This window comes from Podarcis vaucheri (assembly GCF_965113315.1).
Source record: "Podarcis vaucheri genome assembly, chromosome: 11".
Classification (NCBI taxonomy): Eukaryota; Metazoa; Chordata; class Lepidosauria; order Squamata; family Lacertidae; genus Podarcis; species Podarcis vaucheri.
The window spans coordinates 52,051-72,846 of NC_138749.1; the positions used below are offsets into that span (position 1 = coordinate 52,051).

The window sequence follows — 20,796 nt, forward strand, 5'->3', positions numbered from 1 at the left end:
ATTTCATCTTCTTTATCGCGTCTTGAATTTCCTCCATTTTTATCAGTTTGTTTACTAGACTTTTCTCCTCCTCCGATAAGCCTCTAACTGTTGTCTTCTAGATATCTTCCTATTTCTGTCACATCTTCTTCTTCTCTCTTATCTAATTTTTCATAAAAATTAAGGAAGCTCTTTTTTATTTCATTAGGGTCCTCCAAGAGTTGTTCTTCTGTTTTTATTTTGTTAATTACATTTTGTTTTCTTTTTCTTAATTGCCACGCTAGAAATTTTCCAGTTTTATTCGCTGACTCAAAAAAGTTTTGTTTCATACATTTAATTCCCCATTCCACCTCTTGATTTATTAATATTGAATATTGTGTTTGTAACATCTTATACAATTGCTTATTTCTTTCTTCATTCGGTTTCATTATTAAATTCTTTTCACATTCTCTTAATTGAGCAAGTATCTCTTCTTTTTTTTGTTCTCTCGCCTTTTTCCTATAACTGTTTTGTTGGATCAAGAAGCCTCTTAAAACTGCCTTACTGGCGTCCCAAACTATATCCATGTTTATTTCTTTGTTAATATTTAAATCAAAGTATTCTTTCAAAATGGATTTAGCTTTTCCAATCACCTCCTCATTTTCAAATAGGTAATCGTTCATTCTCCACCTGTATGTACCCTGAGTTTCATATTTTAACTGTAACACTATTGAGCTGTGATCAGATAGGGTTATGGGTTGTATCTCACATTTCACCACTCTTATTGTTAATTCTCTTGAGATCCATATCTGATCCAGCCTACTCCAACTCTGATGTAGCTCTGAAAAATGAGTGAATTGTTTCGTCGTTGGATTTTTATGTCTCCATATATCTATTAAATCTAAGTTTTCCTCAAGGTCGTTAAACGATCTTGGTAGTTTCCCTTGGTTTAAATTCTTTCTTTTCACACTTCTAATTCTGGTGTTGGCACTCCATTTAAGTCTCCAAGCAAAACCAATTTATTATTCTCTAGATCTAATATTTGTTCCAATTTCTTAAAAAATTCCATTTTATTTGTATTTGGCGCATAAACCGTTACCACGTTGAGTTTTTCTCCCTGATGATTAATTTGTACTCCTAAAATTCTTCCTTCCTCATCCTTGCATATTAATTTAGGTTCCAATTTCTCCTTCACATAAATCCTTCCTTCCTCATCCTTGCATATTAATTTAGGTTCCAATTTCTCCTTCACATAAATCACTACCCTCTCTTTTTTTTAGTATCTGAATTAATAAACTCTGTTCCCAACTTTTTATTTATTAAAATGTGTTTGTGTTTTTTGGCTACATGTGTTTCTTGGCAACAAATCACATCAATGTTCTTTTTCTTTAGAACCTTCTCAAATTTATTTCTCTTAGACTTTTCATTCAAACCGTTCACATTCCAAGACAAAAACTTAAGAGTCATTGCTATGTTTTATTAGTATTCACTTTACCCTTTTTCCTGATTTATATTCTGTTGCTTCTATTTCCAGTGACTTCTTCGTCTTCCTCCCCCTCCCCCTCCTCTGTCTCCACCTCCTCTCCGTCTTCCTCCGCCTCTCTCCCTGGACATTTTAAATCATCAGAGCTGCACATTTTAAATCATCTAGAAGAGCTGGCTCAAACAGCAGACTCCACTGTATGATGCCCAGCACATCACGCACCAAACCAGCATCCCTCTGACTCCACAGCACTGTCCAGAAACCACCTCCAACCAACAGTCCTCTGCCATCCTCCTTGGTAAGTTATCATCTAGCTGTCAATCATGATTGCCCTGGTTTTCAAAAGCATGAAGCAAGGCACATACCTACAAACATTGTCCCTCACTTCTAACCCCAGTGGATCTCCATGGCAGAGGTGGCTGTAAGGGCGTGTTCTGCAATATCAGATTCTCTAGTGTTGTTCTATCTGGACGTATAGGGTGGGATTCAACTGACGAGTCCTGTCAGTGGAAGCCCGATGCAAAGATTTCCACTTCTGCAATGGAGCGTTCTACTCTCCCTCCACCTCACGTGCCCTTCCCCTACATTCACCCACCAGTTTCCCAGCATAACTCAACTTTTAACTTCCAAGCACATAGAGCCAATGGCTTTCTCCTCAGCAACTGAATAATTGCAATTCCCATGTGGATTAGAATCCTACAAAAGTGAGCAATAACTACATTAGCTGTAATTCAGAATTCAAAAACCCCATTCCCGTTAGACATGTGGCATTAACATCCCATTTCCCCATTCCAAATGGGCAAGCATCCTGGCATATCCATAATGGTATGCTGCTTATCCAGCAGGATGGAGGCCTGGGGGTCTTTGGCAGTCTTAGGTAGCAGGCTGGCCTATGGCAGGGAGGGAGGATTAATGCCCACCAGTCGCCACCCTCCACAGAGGGGTTCTTGCTGCCAGATAGCAACCAACCCCAGAACAGCTCATTCCTCTAACTGCATCTCAGTCACCCACTCTGAGTGCTTAAAGAGTTCCAAGTCCAAAGCGTAGATCTGGCAGGGGGCATCACTGAATTTGGACAAGCAGCTTTAGGAATTGAAGGGGGCTAATGTAGCCCCAGATGCTGAAACAAGAACCCAACCACAGTCCAAACTTTTGTCCTAAATAAACCAGCACCAATCCCCTGAGTACTCTAACTGCAGGGAAGGGGGGGAATAGCTCCAGGTGGTACCCCCCTGCCAACTTTCAAAAGGGCTCAAGCACCTCTCTCTGACTGATTGAAGGGGCTTGTGAGTAGCTGGTTAAGTGCCACTGGTCAATCAAGGCCCCCCTGAGCCACAACCTTAGACCTCCATTTGTGGGGCTTTTGTTATTCCATCCTTGCTGTGTTGTGTGGGGGTGACTGGGGGACGGTCTAGTGCTTCTAGTTATACATAAATTATCTAGAGGGAGACCAAGTTGGCAAAACTGGCAAATGACACAGGGGATAATTCACCATCAAAATATTTCTGCACTTGATTAGCTGAGGAAGGTTGGCAGATGAGTTTTCGTAGCCAAAGGTTATATCTATCTATATATGCTCTAAAAACTCCTCCACCTGACAATCCACAAACATGTCTGTGTGGTCTTCAGTTCCACATATTATCCTTTGTTGGCTAATGAATATTTGAACTAATTTTACAATTGTTTTTCATTTTCATTCAGTAGAGCAGAATGTTTCTCCAGTGCTGAAAATTTAAAGTCTCTCTGCTTCACAAATAGGTTTCCGCTTCCATTTTAAAATATTTTCCCTACAGGCTCCATTTAGCACGTTGAAAACAGGAGGTTGGCAGCTTTTGGGGAAATAATCTCCTTTACTCCTAAGGATGTACAAATTATATTTAACCTACATGTCTCTGAATATCATAAATCAATGAGGAAGAGGGAAAAATCAAGTTAGATCCAAGTTCTACTGCTCTCGAACTATTTATTTTTATACTCTTCTGGTATCTGACCTGCTCCTTCCATTGAAGAGCCACTCATATTGCAAGGGCAATAGCTTCAGAGTTTCTATAGAACCCTTTGTCCGTTCTTCTTTGTAGGGGATCAAATACCATATGGTGGACTCTGCAAACTGAGAAGTGTGTCCCTCCATGGACTGACACCTTATAGTCTGACACTGGTAACTAAGTTTTGTCTCTCAATGGGAGGAACATGACTGAGAAATAGAGGCTGCTGGTTCTTTGGGGAGCAAGGAAATAGGCCAGCCTACTGGGGCACATGTACAGGGATCTGCTAAGGTGCCATGTAGCCATGACCCTTCTTAGTCAGGAAAGTTTCTCAGCGGGAATGTTGCAGGGCAAAAGCACATTTCTTGTAGACAGCATAGAGAAGAAGGATGGCTCGCAGCATCTGTCGGCACATGGCCATAGCCACACGCACTTGTGGCTCCTGGAGTCCACGGGGCCAGCGCTGGCGGGGACTTATGACTTGACTGAAGGCCGAGGGCTCAGAAACCCTGAGAGAGCCAGTCCAGCGTGGGGGCTGTGCTGTCACGAGGTGTCCAAAGACAGAGTCAAGCCCTGAGAGGCGCACGACCTGTGGCCTGTGCACACTGCTGGAGCGCCCCCTTGTCTCTCCTGCGGCTCCAGGAGGTTGCGGCTGCCCTGCCCCCGTCTTTGCACCAGGCTCTAACACCAGGCTAAGTCCCTGGAAGCAAAGCTGCACTTCCAGGTCAGCTGCTGCTGGGCTCTGCCCACTTCGGAAGGGGTGCATGGTTCCCACAGACCGGGCACCCCTCAGCCATTGCAGGGACTCATCAAGAGGAGACCAGGGTGCCCAAAGCTGGTACCCACCAGCCATGGTCAGTGCCAGCAGGCGTCCATCCCTCTGTACTGCCCAGGTTCCAGGCGCATCTTTCCTCTACCCAGCGCCCTTGGTAACCCATTGTGAGCACAGCCAACCTAGAACTCTGCAACCAAGGCAACGTTCCAGAACCTCCTCATTCCCCAGGACGGTGTTTCCTGCAGGAGCTGTGTGTCCGTTATAAGAAATTATCTTCAGCCGAATGAAAATAGGTATAATAAATGATACTTATGTATAAAGTTACTTTATCCTTTCCCAGCAGCGAAAGAGCTCTGATGGCTACACAGCACCATCTACTGTATCTACAATGAATAACCAATTCACAATGTCAATCCACTCCATTCAGTGAATGAGGGCTCATTCATAAAAGCTGTCAAATGGTGTTTCCCCCACACACATTGAATGATGCCCTTCCGTGATCTACATAGTACGTATATAAGTCAAAGAACCGGGTACAGGTAAAACAATAAAGTTTATTATTTACACAAGAAATAAGATGATAATTTAAGTCTATACATTCTATATAGCTTTGCTTCCATATACTCTGGTTGGCCTCTGCTTCTTCTCTCAAACCGACAGAGACCTTCCCAAGGGGCTCTATACGGGTCCCCAAAAATGAGGTGATTTTTTTCTTACAACGCGTCTATAGTCTTCTCTCACACATTCACATAAACACTGCATCAATTGTAGAGTTGGAAGGGACCCCCGGGATCACCTAGTCCACCCTCCCTGACAGGGGGCCGACTGACCTCTGCTTAAAACCTCAAAGGTATTGTTACGGCTAAAATCTGGGTGCGGGGTTACTCTGCCACCCAGCTCATCGGACTAAGTCCGTGGGTCCCTGCGGAAGAAAATGAGCTCAGCCGGACACAGGAGCAAACTGCAGAAGGTCCAAGTTTATTGCGCAACAGGTTCAAGGCGAGATTGAACCCAGAGAAAGGGGTGACATGAACTTTTGAAATTTCCCTCCATATCCCAGAATACAGTGCAAAATACATCCCAGTTATGGGAGGGGTGATGGAGTCCTAGAGCAAATATATTGTAGTGAAGAAGACATGCCCCCCCCTTCCGTAACAGTCCCCCATTCGGAGATAGATTTGCATTAAAGTTCTGTAAGAACTTGCAAATCTTTTCTCCGCACCCTAAATCTCGGTGAATGGGATGTGTGGCTTTATGACACCTGAAAGGGACTTAAATATCATGCTGCTTTAAGGATATTTGCACAGAAATATAATGGTGTAACAGTGCACATAGTTAGACATAGGATATCACGTAAATTAATATTTTGTTGCTCAGTTACTTGTGGTATTCTAGCACCTTGGAAGAAATATTTTCTCAATAGTGATCTATGCTTTACATTTAGGCAGGAAGGTCCACTAATGACTGCAAAGTGCAGTTTGCTCCCCCCCCCCGCCATTTGTGTGTTCTCAGGTGTCAAGGCAGCTCTTCTGTGGTCTCACATCGGCATGGTGTCGCAGTAGTGGCAATCCCTGGTGAATCCACTTAGGGCTTTCATATTTATCATGTAGCCTGGCACCCACCACAGCTGGCACAGGTTTCGGACACGTCCTGAGAGAAATGTCTTTGCCTTGGCCAAAATCCATGGGATTTCTTATTATTATTACAGGCTCTGGTCTTGTAGTCCTGGATACACTTGCCCAATTCAAACTGAGTCCAATTTGAATTTATGTGCCCATGGTTCTCAACTTTTCAAACCAATCTGTTAAAAGAAAACCATTCTTAAAAAGGGCACTTTGTCCAAATAAGTCAATTTAACTCTATAAGGGATCATTCCTGCTAAACCAAAGCATATCCACCTTCATGTACCTGGTGTTTTATGGATCCAGAAGTTTGTCATTGGCAAAACGAGGTTTAACACATATTAAAATGGATAGGGAAAGTTGGCAGAGTGCCAGGTGGAACAATGTGGTTATAAATTGATCTAAACATTGGACTACACAATAGTGTGAGCTATTAGAAAGTATAAAATGCATGAGAATTCTCCATTGGTGTGTAAGCAATAAGACATTAAACATAAAAACAGTTACACACAATAAATTGCCCCCCATTGTGGAAATCACACTGTCAGACACATTTCAACATTCTTACATAATAACACATAATACAAAACAAAATAATTAAATATCTGTTGCATATCTTGACACAATTGTGATCTTTTACGTATGTATCTTTTGAATCCTGGAGCACAGAGGCTTGAGGTTCAAAAGTGGGAAAATGTCCTTGCAATTCAACTCCTCCCCCCTTTGTCAGGTCCACTCCCCCCCCCCGGCAGTCTATATCCTTTGAAAGAGATAGCTGTGGGCACTTTGAAAACTCTGTTGTTGCTGGTCTTGTGATGGGTTGACTGAGTTGAGGGGTTGTTGCTGCTTTTCATCATTGCACATCTGTAGAAGTGATATCCTGTAAGGGGCAGGGTTTTGGGGCGACTTAAAACAGTTAGACAAGAAAGGGGCAAAAGGCAAAAAGGATGTCCTCCAGTTTCCATGGGAAGCTGCAAATAATAACAATCTTAGTGGATTAAACATTTTATTCATTATCACATTTCCATATAATTACTGTTATTATCTGCTAAGTTTGTTTGCTTTCCTTCACTTAATTTTTGTTGTTGTTGTTCTTTTCATATTATAAAATAAAAAATTACTCCACATGTATAGAAAGAGAACTGTAAAAAATACAAAGGTTAAAAAATAAAAAGAAAGCAAAAAATTAGATTACCAGTTAGATGAAAATGGACTTGACACAAAGACATCAGATTCAGAAAATAACTATTATTAAATAGTACAAAGATATTATCAAAACCACACATATTACTACTGGACTGAAAAAAAAATGGAAAAACAATGGGGAAAACTTAAAATTCACCATGTGCTATTCAATAAAAGAACTTCATGAGACTGACTTTCAACATGTGATGAATATGTCCCCCAAAGTAAAACACAAACACACAAAAATGAGCTATGAGGAACCAAAAATAAATAAATGCTAAGACACACAATTAATAAGTAACCTGAAGTAATCTGTTTTGGCATTCTAACATCCCAAATGAAAATAAAAGTGTTTCTTGATGTGACATCAGCTGTAATGTTAATAGCGGAATACTGGGAAATGAGTTAATACCAATAAAATGAATGGCAATTTAAAGTTGTGCAGGTACCTTGCACTAGCCAAAATGACAGAATTAGTAAGAAATGCTCAGGCCAAAGGTAAACAAGTACCATTCCACAAACAATGTTTGGTTGTGCTTCGATTAACTTCATAGACATCATGGAGAAACTGATTAAATAAATGAAAACAGATTATTTGTAACTTAAAAAAATGTCAAAGGCACAAAGAGATAGAGGTCACTAATACAGCAGGGATTCAGACTTGTTTCACAGAACAGAAAGAAAGTTGCTGTTTGGCTTTAAGGGAAGAAGGAAGAAAAGAAATACAAATGCAATTACTTCTTATAGAGTATTTAAATCACTGTTTGCATCCCCTCATTATCATTTGTGCTGTGGGAAAAAAGAAAGGACACTGTTAAAAAGGAAAATTATTTCATGTGAGAGGTCCGTCAGGAAATGCTGTTCCTAAAATGTATAGGCAATGTATAGGCATATACACACACACCAAAAAAAAAAAAACTGTTATAAAATTTAAATCCCATGGGGGGGGGGGAGAAACTACTCAAGAGAGGAACTCACAGTGGGAGTGCTTTGATATTTACCTGTGAAAAAAAATTTGGCATGTCCAGTACTTAACTCTTGTCTTAAGTAGCCCTTGGAGCAAAACACATTAAGGATGATTTCCCTCAATGGTTCCAAGTTTTACATAAGGAAATTTGGAAAGTTTTCTCCCTGCAGCACACTGCTCTCCAAACCTTCTCTCTCCCCCCTCCTTTCTCTCTCTCTCTCTCTCTCTCTTTTTAAGCTGATCTAGCCTCTGTGCATGTGCAGAGTTCATGTCTCAGCAAACCTTTTATACCATTGAAAATGTTGCATCTTTTGGCTCAATTTGAATAAGGAAGGGAAAGGTAAGGGGTAGATTTTAAAAGTAGAGTTAGATTTTAAAACACAAAAAAGAGAAACTCAGTAATTCAAGTACAGTATTCACCTTCCTTTATGTACAGGAAAGGACTATCATTATTGGTCATTTTATCTGGTCATTCGCGGAACAATCAACCGCTCTCTTATTTATGAGTAAAAATGGCCAGTCATTGGTCAAGGCTAATTCTACTTGATTATATGAATTTTTTATGTGCTTAAACTTTGAGTAGACTTTTACGTCTGATTTTTTGTAAATAATAGACAAAAAGATAAACACTGTAATCACTTAAATGCCTGATATCACCAGTTCTGCTTCAAACATCATGGCTTCACCTCATACCTTTAAAAAACAAAGAGCAAATCTGGGCTGAATTACAACACATCACCTCACAGCCACAAATTGGGAGAGTTGAAAGGGACCCTGGGGTCATCTAGTCCAACCCTAAAATACAGGGTTCATAGCAAGATTTGTACTACCAGAGAGGCATACACATTTAAGTACAGATTTACAGCTGGGAAAGGAAACATCTATGCTCATATCATGTACTAAGGAAGAGGAAAATAAAAGTACATAACTTTACACAGAACCCTTTTTGCAGATCTTGAGATAGTTTGAGTGAATCAAATCAAATCAAATCAAAACTTTATTAGCAAAGCCAACAGGCCACAGCTGTACAAAAGTTAAAAATGAGAATAGGGATAAAAGGAAGAAAAGAACAGACAAAAAGAGGTCCGTCGGGTGAACAGGTCTGTCACTCAGATGGTGGCCCTCAATTTCACAGCTCTCTCGATGTACCTCGCGACCTTCTCTGTTATCTGACTGTTCGTATCAGATAATAGAAAATGCAGTGTAATGTCTGTTGAACGGCCGGGGTTGGAGAGAATGAGTGGAGTAATAATCTCATTCCTTAGGTCTTTGTAAAGAGGGCAAGAAAAAAGGACGTGGGACACTGTTTCCGTGTTACCATCTCCACATGGGCAGAGTCGTTTTTCAAATGGGGTCTTTTGGTAACGACCTTCGAGTACAGCAGAGGGAAGAACATCCCATCTAGCCAATGTAAAGGCACGTCTGTATTTTGGGATGGTTAGTTTAGACAAATATGAGGCTGGAGAGTCAAAATGAGAAGGGGGAAAGTAGGTATACCATGGGCACAGTTTCTTTAAGATAGTCAGGTTGTTTTGTCGTTCGATGTCTTTCAGGCGCTGGCCTATTAGACTCTTTGCTTTGATGAGGCCCATTGATAGTAGGGACTGTGAGTGCAGACCGCATGTAAGGAGTTTTTTATGCACAGTTTTAAACCACTTGCTTTCGTGAGGGTCTTGCATTACTAGCGGCAGTAGACCAGGAGGATTCAGATTAAGACGAAGCCAATAATTAAATGTTCTCTGCCAGGTCCGAGTTTCCACAGATGGAAGGCAGGCCTCGAGTCGCAATGCTGCGTTTGGAACACAGGGGGGGACACCGAGTATTTGCCTTAGAAATTTGGACTGGACAGTTTCAAGACTGGAGCAATGGGTCCCCGTCCAGATTTGCGCCCCGTACAATAACTGCGCCAGAGGTTTTGCTTGATAAACTTCAAGGGCTGCTGGGATGTATCTGCCCCCCTTCGTATAGAAGAAGCGGGACAGCATCTTGATGCTTTGAGCAGCTTTTTCTTTGGCACATTTTTGGTGGACATCCCAGGACCCGGTCGACTGGAAAACGATACCCAGATATTTGAAGGCTTTGACTTGTTCAATTGTCTGGTTATCCATCCTCCAGCTGTACTGTCTGTGTTTCCTTGCAAAAACCATGATTTTGGTTTTCTGATAGTTTATTGCAAGTTGCTCTCTTCTACAGTATGCTGAGAATTCATCTATAAGCCTATTTAAACCTATTCTTGTTCGGGATAGGAGTATCGCATCGTCAGCGTACAAAAGCACTGATATTGCTTTGTCAGCCAGTTTGGGGGCGTGGAAGTCCAGAGATGACAAACAGTTAACCATATCATTGATGTAGATGTTGAATAGAACTGGAGCCAGGATACAGCCTTGCTTGACCCCCTTACTGACAGGAACTGGTCCTATAAGATGGCCATTTAACGAAGTTCTTACATGCAGCACCGTGTCTTTGTATAAACAGCTGATCAGAAATAATAGTCTTTTGTCTATGCTAGAGGTGCTCAATTTGTCCCAGAGTCTTACACGTGGAATTGAATCGAAAGCAGCCTTTAGATCAATAAAGGCTGCATATAACACCCCACGGGATTTTTTGGCATATTTGTCAATTAAATAGGCTAGGGTGAAGCAATGGTCTATGGTGGATCTGCCTTGCCTGAAACCCGCTTGCTCTTCCGCTAGAATAGCTTCAGTTTCCAGCCAGCTAGTTAGCTTGGTATAAAGATGTTTGGCATATAGTTTGCTGAGTATAGGCAGAAGGCTGATTGGTCTATAACTCGCCGGATCTGTCATGGGACCTTTTTTGTAGATTGGGATAATTATTGCCTCAGTCCAACCATCTGGGAGTAAACCCGTTGAGTCGATCCAAGAAAATAAAGACGCCAGCAGGGGGGCCCACCAGCCAATGTTGGACTTCAGAAGTTCGGCAGGGATGTAATCATTCCCTGGGGCCTTGTTGTTCTTTAATTGTACGATTAAGTTCTCAACTTCCTTCGGAGTTACTGCTGGCCAATGAGGTAGGTCCTCCAGTTGAATGCATAGTTTGTAATGTTGGGCTTCCTGGTCATAGAACAAAGATTGAAAATGGCGCAACCACTCCATTGGTTCCACTGTACAGATGGAATTAGTGCGCTCCTGGTCCAGTAGACCAGATATGGTTCGCCAAAAGCAAGTAGTATCTTTCTCGTGCGATGCCTTAACCAACCTGTGCCATGCGGCTCTTTCAGCTTCCAGTTTCTTTCTCCTTAATAATTGTTTATACGACCGTCTCAGATAAATATAAGCATTAAGTAGGAGAGCAGTCCCTGATTTCCTGTATCTCCGGTAGGCTGTTCTCATTTGTCTCCTTGTTTGCCTGCACTCCAGGTCAAACCAGCTAGCTCCGTCCTTTGCCCTCTTTGTAGCGGAGCTATGTATCACTGTTGTTAAATGGGGTTTCAATCTTTCCAAGAGTAATTTAAAGCGTTCCATAATCGCAGCTGCTGAATTTCCTGATACAATAGCGGAGCGAATAAGCTTTAACTCCACTGACTGAAGAAGGAGGGTTAGGTTTTCATTCAATATTGGGGACCATTTGAGTCTTTTGGGGGCTGGTATATCCAAATTTACAGAAGGTATATATTGTGGCTCGGCAATAGAATAGTCAAAAGGCCCGCCTGCAAGCTCTAAAATTAGAGGTAGGTGATCACTCAGAGTATTATGGCCCACTTGAAACTTCCTTATAAAGCTGTGAGCAAATCTTGAGATTAAGATATAGTCTATAACACTTCCCCCAGCCTTGGAGAAATGGGTATATTCCCCGGGGCGGTCCCCCTCTACATTGCCGTTTAATATCAGCAGTTCCCTCCGTCTAGCAGCCTGCACTAAGCAGAGACCTGGGAAATTACTTCTACTATCTTTGGACAGACGTGTCGCGCCAATATCCGTCTGTTCTTCAGTGTCCAAAAATTGGTTGAAATGAGTGTGTAGACTGTTGTCATCTGTTCCTATACGAGCGTTGAAATCTCCACACACAATGGTCAGGGCAGACGGGTAAATAGATTCGAGTGGCTCTAAAAACGCCTCTAGCTCAGCCCATGTAGCCTTAACAACGGGTTTTTTTTGGCCTGGGGGGATATAGACATTGACCAGCAAGAGAATAGTTCTCTTGAAGCTAAGTAGGGCGGCTGTTGCTAAAGAGTTGCAGCTGGGTAGGGCTGTTAGGGAGTGCGCTAGCTCCGTGGAAATGAAGCAAGCTAGGCCACCACTAGATCTGCCGCCCCTTTGAGATGGAGAGGCAGGCAGGTAGTGGCAGTTATACCCATTAAGAAATATAGGGTCATTCTGCCATGTCTCCTGAAAGAAGATGATGTCAAATTGCTTAAGGTAACACAAAAATTGTTGATTATTTTTCTTGGCGTGCCAGCCCGCGATATTCCAGGACAGCACTTTTAGGCCCCGGGCCCTTCGGGGGGCTGGATCTATGTCACCACCATGTCCAGCAATTCTTTGGTGTCTAAAAAAACACACCCGTTGGTTCTTTTCGAGGCTGGCTGCTTGGAGAGAGTGTAGTGATCCTCTTTTCTTGGTGATTTGGGGCTAGATTTTGGAGTTGGGGGGGAAGCTAATTCATTCGGAGACAATTTAAGATAGCTGTGCCAGGAGCTTTGAGGTTTCACACCTTGCTTTGGTCTTACTTTATTGTACATCACAGGGGGCTCTGATTGTAATTCCACGTCCACACATTTAAAGGTGCCTCCCACTGTCTTCTTATCCACCAGACATTTGGGAGATATAGGCTGCACATAAGGGTCCTTCATTGTCTCACCTTGATCATCCTTTTTTTCTAGTCTGCTTCGAAGTAAATCAAATCTTTTCAGGATCTCAGTTTGAGCTGGAGAATGCAGTGACCAGAATCGCTTTATCAGCGAGAGTTCTTCCTCCCAAACGGAGTCCTCACTGTCCCACGTGGGAGGCTCGACGCCAGTTGGATGTGAGGCTTCCTTTTTTTCATTTGGTGCTGTTTGGTGGGGATGATCCTGCTGGAACTTATGCTTTCTATTTCGATGGTTTTGGTGGTTGGTTTTTTCCCTTTTGTGAACTTCCACTCCTATGCTCTTGGGCCCTATCAGAGGGGTTGCCGGTGCTCTATTTTCAAATATTCTTAACAGGACTATTCTTTCTTTTTTGAATAGGTTTTTGGCTCTAAAAATGAAACTGGCCAGATTATGATCTAAAAAAGTAATCAGTGCTCGTACCGAGCAATCATCTTGATGTAGATACTCTATAGCGGCTATGTCAGTTGCTTTTACTACCCCCGGTAAAATGCCACTTATAATAGACAAAAAGTGGTCTGTACGGTCCAACCCTGCGTAAAATCTAGGCGGTTTAGGGTAATTAGCAAAGACAAGCTTTTGTGGGATTAGGACTAAACTCCATTCTCTTTTGGGACACAACATCTGTCGAACTTGAGAGGAGTGGTTCCCCTCGATAGTTTGGGTCGCCTGCTCACCTCTGTCTACTGATTCTGTGCTGGCCATGAGAGGACTCTGGGGCGATATGACTGCAGATGGATCAGTTCCTTTGTCCCAGCTCGGTGTTGATTCTTCAGAACTTGATTTGGATTCTTTTATGGGAGTATCTACTTTACGTGTCTCTTTGATGGCACTCGACTTGGATTTGTTTTTTCCACTTGTAGAAAGGGATGGAAGAAGGTTAAAGAGCTTCTGCCAATATTTTTTACAGGTACGATGAGTTGTCTTAAGCCGCCTTAGGTTTTTCATGTTTTTGCTTTTCTTCCTCTTAGGCTCAGCTTTTTTCCTCCGGGGTTTACTGGGGAGTGGTGGATCCAGGCTAGCTAGGGGATTTGTATTTTGGTCTGAAGCGCTCACATGTTGTTTGAAGTTATCCACTAGGGTCAGGAGCAGCCCGTTTGTTATCGCTAGAAATTTTTTAACGTTAAGGAGATCCTTAGAGATCTGGTATATCTGCTCCTGAAGATGATCACCCCACATTTCTGTTCCACAGTCATTGGCTTTCACCCAGTGGGATGAAAGATTACCTCCAAGTTCCAGCGGTGACAAATGAGGCTTGGCATCGGATGTGTTGGCTGTGTTAGCCTTTGTAGCATTCTCTGCTATGGCAAGTTCTTGAGCCAGATTTGTTGGATGGTTTGTCCACTTGTTGTTTGTTTGCAAGTCCTTTAACTGTGTTGACCAATCCAGCACTGTAAGTGGCAAAGGCATAGCTACATCTAGGATACTCTCATTCAGAGTTCTCTTGCTCGAGTCTTTTTGGGGAAAGTAGCTGGTAATTTTACTTTGTCTCCTTCGTCGTTCCATCGGCCTCTGTGGTGAATTAGGCAGAATTCCTTGGTCCTTGTAATTTTTCCTGGTGAGGACCATAGTGGGTATATGGGTATATATGGATGTATAGTAGGGGGGTGCTTGCTTACCGGCGGCTTATCTTTTGTTCTAAGCTGGAGTAAACAGTAGCAGAGGTGCCGATTTATGGAAGTTTATGGAAGTTGCCTCCTGAACCTCTCCAACCTCTCCAACCTGTTTAGTTCTCCAGCTATTTACAACGGGACTTGTGAGGTATCAATCATTTGAAATGTTAGAGAATATTACTGGTCTTAAGCTTCTATATTGTGCCTTGTTTCGTTTAAAGTTCAGCTAGGTCTTTCTCCCTCATTCAACAACCTCACGACGTAACCAATAAGGTAGCTAGGCAGTATAACGAAGCAGAAAAAAGAAAACAAAAGTCCCTTGTAATAATTATCGGGTTGAACTTGCCTTGTGTTTCTTGGGGTTATAGCAGCTTCAATTCCTTCCCTTTTTTTTTTATAGATAAAAAGCTCGGCGTCTTCCGAAGGAGTAGTTGGCCTCCCCCGTCTGCTAATTACCAGCTTCGAGAAGATAGGGCGGCTTGCTGAGCCTCCTTCGGATAAAAATAGGCCTTTGGCAGTTAATAAAAAAGAGTGATAGTTTAAAGCTGCTAAGCTCGGTTAAAAGAGAGGAGAAGAAGAAAAAAAAAAACTTTAAAAGAGCTGAAGAGTACTAATAAATCTATATATCAACGCGGAGCACAAAATTGAGCTACCGCTAACGACGCCATCTTGGAAATCACCTCAACCAAGCAATTCACCTTAAAAAACAAACAGAGATGCGCCGCAGGGTCTTCCTGCAGGCTGGATTTCTCAAAAGGAACGGAGTGGCTCTGCAGTTTCTGAATACGAAAGGCCTAGTTTGAGTGAGTTTGAAATGATATTTAAGGAAGAAGTGAACAGTTTTCGTAAGATAGGGAGAGGATCTCTTATAAAGCACAGTTAAAGCAGCCCTAGATTTGATTTTTAAAGGGAATACACAAGTGTTGCCCCCTCCCCTCTTTGCAGTTTCCTTTAAAGGAAGCTTACTCGGGAGTAAATTTACCTGGCACAGAAGTAAGAAGGGAGAAAACAACTGAAAGAGGCAGAGTGAAACAAGGGGGAGGGGGGCATTTTCTAACAAAAGAGGCCATGAAGTCTTATAGAGACTGATATCAGGAGCCTTACAATAACTCTTCTGTCCAACCAAATCAAAGTTAAAACTGGACTCAAATATTTTTCTTAGAATGAACACCATACTTTTATAGGCATACGCTTAATGAAATACATACACTGCATTTTAGCTTGAGAGAGCAGTTGTGCTCAACTAGGCTTTTGCAGCAGAAACATTAGGTTAAAAGCACCTTCTAAAATAAGACTGTAGACTCACAATCTCAAAAGTTGGGGCAAAGCAAGAGGTGGGGTAAACATTTGCACACTTCATTCTCATCTTCTCTTATTTAGGACTGCTAAGATCCAGCATGACTTCCTTAGATTTAAATTTTGAAGCAAGCTTGCAGTTTAAACTATGCACACTTAAGAAAGGCAGTCTGCCAGAGACAGAAGGAACAGACAACACACATAACAGACAACATGTAAACATACATATTCTCATATATGTATTAACAGACAACACACATAACAGACAACATGTAAACATGTAAACATATATATTCTCATCCTTTAGTTGGTTATTGCAAGGAGTTGGGCCACTACCTTTGGCTTCATTAAGTGAAATTAGTAGGAAGGTCCCACATGGTTTTATGAGCCTCCTTGCCTCTTCAAACACACCACCAGTTAATCAAACTGGTAGGGCTCACAACGCTTGGTTGACTGGGTACCCCTTTATAGATGCATGCGTTGCTGTTGTTGCTTTTTTTTTTGCTTTTTCCTTTTTTTGGGGGGGGGGTCTGGGATAGAGAGGGGGGAGAGGGGCTGATTAGGATTGGTATGTCTAGGGGTTTGGTATGCTTAGTACAGGGACGTATAGTAAAGAGGAGAAGGGGCTTCTAGTTGCCTGGCAACTTCCTTAGTGGGTTTTAGAGAGCTCTAGCTATCCGGTTCCTTGCGTTCCATTTCCTATTTCCTTATTTCCTATAACCTGGGGTCTCTTTCCACTCTGCCGGTCCTGCCCAATTCCTCATGGGCTATCCCTCCTGGCAACCTCCTACCTATCGTCACATCTCAGGAAAAGGGGCCCTACTGGACGCCCGCGCCATGCGGTGCCAGATCGGGTGGTCCCTGGATAGAATTTCGGGTCGAAAATCCCCCTTGCTTTCGGAAGCGAGCTTACAGTACACGTGGTATGTAGCTCGACCGGTGCGGCTGGGATTAGGATAGAAAGCAAGACCACTTCCTGCCCCCTAGCAAGGACGCTCGGGAAGTTCGGAAAGAGAGCTCCAACCCCTTGCTTTCAACTGGGATGCCCGTTGCAGAGAGTCGGCTATCTTTCAAGTCGGGTCTCTCCGTCTTACTTTCGGGCTCCCAATTGGTGCGGCTGGCTGGAGATTTTAAGGGAAAGGGATAGAGCTCAGAACCCCCTTTTCGGGTTGAGCAGCGGTCCACGGTCTCTCTCACTAACCGGACCAAGAGAAAGGCAAGAAGGAGCGATAGAGAGGAGGGCAGAGAATTCAGTTGCCAGGAGACTTCCACCCCCTTCCCACCAGTGCACTGGATTTTCCTTTTTCCTTATACTCACGCGTCTTCTATGATGATCCCGGGATCGATGAATAAGCCAGCTGGATCCCTCTTTTGCTCCCCGGCTGAACTCCTAGGGCTTTCGATTACCGCCCAGAAGATGGCTGGGGGTCCAAAAGGATCTTCCCAGGCAAAATGGCCTGGAGCCGGCTGAAGATTTCGGGGGCCCCAGTCAGCAGCTCGGGAGAACCGCAAGCCCCACGTTGGGCAGCCAACTGTTACGGCTAAAATCTGGGTGCGGGGTTACTCTGCCACCCAGCTCATCGGACTAAGTCCGTGGGTCCCTGCAGAAGAAAATGAGCTAAGCCGGACACAGGAGCAAACTGCAGAAGGTCCAAGTTTATTGCGCAACAGGTTCAAGGCGAGATTGAACCCAGAGAAAGGGGTGACATGAACTTTTGAAATTTCCCTCCATATCCCAGAAGACAGTGCAAAATACATCCCAGTTACATCATGAATACATTAAGAAGAGGTTGGGTTACACAGATTAACATATGGAGGAGGGAGGGGTGAATATGCAGAGAGCTGGAGATATGCGCAGATAAGCACATCCTGAGAAGGCAATGGTCCATGTTTGCATAGTCTGTCACCTGGCATCGCCTGGAGGAAGGGTTTGGCAGAGTGATTTTGACTGGATTACTTGAGAGATTATGGAGGACAGGGGAGGGGTGATGGAGTCCTAGAGCAAATATATTGTAGTGAAGAAGACATGCCCCCCCCTTCCGTAACAGTATTAAGAGTCAAAATAGGATGGTAGGCAGCATAAGTGAACAGAGTCAAATCTCTCGAAAATGCTTTGATAATTGTCCAAAACCACAGCAGAAATGTGTGCCGCTGACATAGGCATTGTTGTTGAGTCGTTGAGTCGTGCCCGACTCTTTGTGACCCCCCTGGACCAGAGCACACCAGGCCCTCCTGTCTTCCACTGCCTCCCACAGTTTGGTCAGACTCATGCTGGGAGCTTCGAGAACACTGTCCCACCATCTCGTCCTCTGCCGTCCCCTTCTCCTTCTGCCCTCCATCTGTCCCAACATCAGGGTCTTTTCCAGGGTCTTCTCCTCTCATGAGGTGGCCAAAGTCTTGGAGCCTCAGCTTCAGGATCTGTCCTTCCAGTGAGCACTCAGGGCTGATTTCCTTCAGAATGGAGAGGTTGGATCTTCTTGCAGTCCATGGGACTCTCAAGAGTCTCCTCCAGCACCAGAATTCAAAAGCATCCATTCTTCGGCGATCAGCCTTCTTGATGGGCATAGCCAGGATTTATTCTGGAGTGGAACAGGCATTGCACTGGGGGCTCCAGAACCGAGTTCCTGCATCGCAACTGGTCGGGTCTTCTCATGCATTTGCCGGCGGCGCCCTTTCCCCGTCGGGGCGAAGGAGGCGGCCGGCGCCCGGGCGAGGCCGAGCAGGAGGCCGCCCCGCCTCTTCCTCTGGCCGCCCCGCCTCTTCCTCTGGCCGCCCCGCCTCTTCCTCTGGCCGCCCCGCCCCGCTGACCCGGCTGGACCGGCGGCCTCGAGCCCTGACGTCACGGGGCGGGTCTTCCGCCGCCGGGAACAGCGGCCAATGACAGCGAGGCCGGGCGGGGTCCGCCTCCCTCTCGCCCGCGGGCCACGTGACCGAGGGCGCTTCCGGCGAGGGCGCGCTCGGCGGCTCCGCGATGCGTCTCTCGGCGTCGGCGTGGTTCAAGCATGGCCGCGTCTACCGGCGCCTCGGCCTCGGGCCCCGCTCGCGCCTCGACCTGCTGCGGAACCTCGTCACGGCCCTGGTGCGCCACGAGCGGATCGAGGCCCCTCGCGGGCGCGCCGACGAGATGCGCTTCTACGCCGAACACGTGAGAGGGGCGGGCGGGAGCGGTGCACGTCGGAACGCGAGAGCCTCATAGACACGCGTCCGGGCAGACGCGGAGCAGAGAAATGCCCGTGAAATGCCCTCCGCGTGCGCGCGGCCGTGAAAAAGCAAAGCCCTTCCTGGGGACCGCTAGCAAAATGAAACTGCCATGAGGCAAACCTCTGGCGCGGCCGCATCCTCAAAAGGGTTATTGCCGAGTTAGGAAAGGGCTAAGGGATCAAGGGGGTGGAGGGACTTGCCTATGAGGAAGGGGGGCAGCGTCCCTCCCTTTCTCATAACAGTCCAACTTGTGGGCGTCCAGTGAAGCTGCATGTTGGGAGATTCAGGGCAGGTGGACATCGTTCAACCTTGGAACTCCCTGCCACGGGAGGCAGTGATGGCCTGGATGGCTTTAAAAGGACTGGACAAAGTCCCCAATAGCTGCTAGCCGGGATGGCTCTGCTGCTCCTCCACAGCTGGGGGCAGCAATGCTGCTGGGAACCACGTGAGGGGAGCGTTGCTGTTGTGGTCGACTCCTGCTTGCAGGTTTCCCACTGGGGGCGCCTGGTTTGCCACTGTGAGAACAGGAGGCTGGACTACATGAACCCCCTTGGGCCGGATCCAGTAGGCTGTTCTTACCTTGACATCCTCTCCTCTCTCTCCTCCCTTCAGCTGATCAACTATGCCAAGCGTGGGGACACGGACCCCCAAGCAATGCGCATGGCCGACTTTTGGTTGACGGTGAGGCTGCATCCCTTCTGGGGGGGAGGGTCTCCTGCCAACTCTGCCCCCACTGAGCCCCCTCTTTTGCCTCCCCCACCCCAGGAGAAGGACCTCCTGCACAAGCTCTTCAAGGTGCTGGCTCCTCGCTTCCAGGCACACGCCAGCAACTACACACGCCTGCTGCGGATCCCCAACCGGGAGAACCTGGACCGTGCTGAGATGGCCGTCATTGAGTACAAGGGGAACCCCTTCCCGCCCCTCCTGCCCCCAAAGCGCGACAGCGAGAAGACGCTGGTGAATCAGCTGCTGAAGGGCTTCCGGGAGGATGCCCTGAGGGCGGCGGAAGCTCCGCTCCAGGGGAGCCCATCTGAGGGCACAGCAGTGTAGACAGAAGGACAGACACCACTTCCTCCCCTTCTCCTGTCCCTTGGAAGCCTGCCTACCACCTCACCTTGATGTTGGGGAGAGGAGCTGCATTTCTTTGGGTTTTTTGAGACCACCTCCCTGCTTTCATCTACTTTGCTATGCAGGTTACTAGTTTTCTCTTGGGACTGGAAACTTGAAAAAAGAGAAGCTCTCTTACCTTCATGCACACCGAAATAAACGACAGCAGCCGTGGGGCAAATGCCTTGGTTTCTCTGAATTCTCTTTGTGCTGCTTGCAGCCAAGTCATGGTGCTTGGTGACATATCTGGCCTGCAGTGGCAGCAGCGGAGCCAGGAGCAGGTGACTTACTAGGACTAGGTGGTGAAGTTGGGGAGGGAGAAAGCCTCATGCTGGAGTGCTCTTGCAATTTAAGGCAGCCATTCTCAAACTTGTGTCCCCAGATGTTGTTGAACCACAGCTGCCATAATCACTATTTAGCAGAATCAGTGGTCAGGGATGCTGGGAGTTATAGTGCAACATCTGGGGACACAAGCTTGAGAAAGGCTGCTTTAGGAACACAAAAGCGCCGCCTAGCAACTGGAGCCACTGTTTGAAAGCCAACCTTTGCATTTCACTAGTAACTTCTACTGGATCATTTCTGTAAATCCCAGATCTCCCCTCTCATTAAAAGTATTTTATTAAAAGAAGTACATCGCTTTGCTTTTTCATTTATTTTGCCCCAACATCAGAAAGAGCTTGCTGACAGTAAGAGCTGTACGACAGTGGTACAGATTCCCTCGTGAGGTCAGGGTCTGTCCTTCCTTGGAGGTTTTAAAGCAGAGATTGGGTGACCATCTG

The 20,796-nt window shown here is 45.2% G+C and overlaps 1 protein-coding gene and 1 pseudogene across 2 annotated transcripts; one reads left to right on the plus strand and one right to left on the minus strand.

Moving 5' to 3' along the window:
* Positions 1 to 3,390: 3,390 nt before the first annotated feature.
* On the minus strand, positions 3,391 to 4,367 carry LOC309543075 (FANCD2 opposite strand protein pseudogene; annotated as a pseudogene). Its single transcript has one exon. The product of its transcript is annotated as an FANCD2 opposite strand protein pseudogene (transcript).
* Positions 4,368 to 18,646: 14,279 nt separating this feature from the next.
* Positions 18,647 to 20,645, plus strand: MRPL17 (mitochondrial ribosomal protein L17). Its single transcript, XM_082242302.1, has 3 exons — positions 18,647 to 18,854; positions 19,523 to 19,591; positions 19,676 to 20,645. Exons 1-3 carry the CDS (start codon positions 18,681 to 18,683, stop codon positions 19,958 to 19,960), a joined length of 528 nt encoding a protein of 175 aa, XP_082098428.1. The 5' UTR covers positions 18,647 to 18,680; the 3' UTR covers positions 19,961 to 20,645.
* The last annotated feature ends 151 nt before the right edge of the window (positions 20,646 to 20,796 follow it).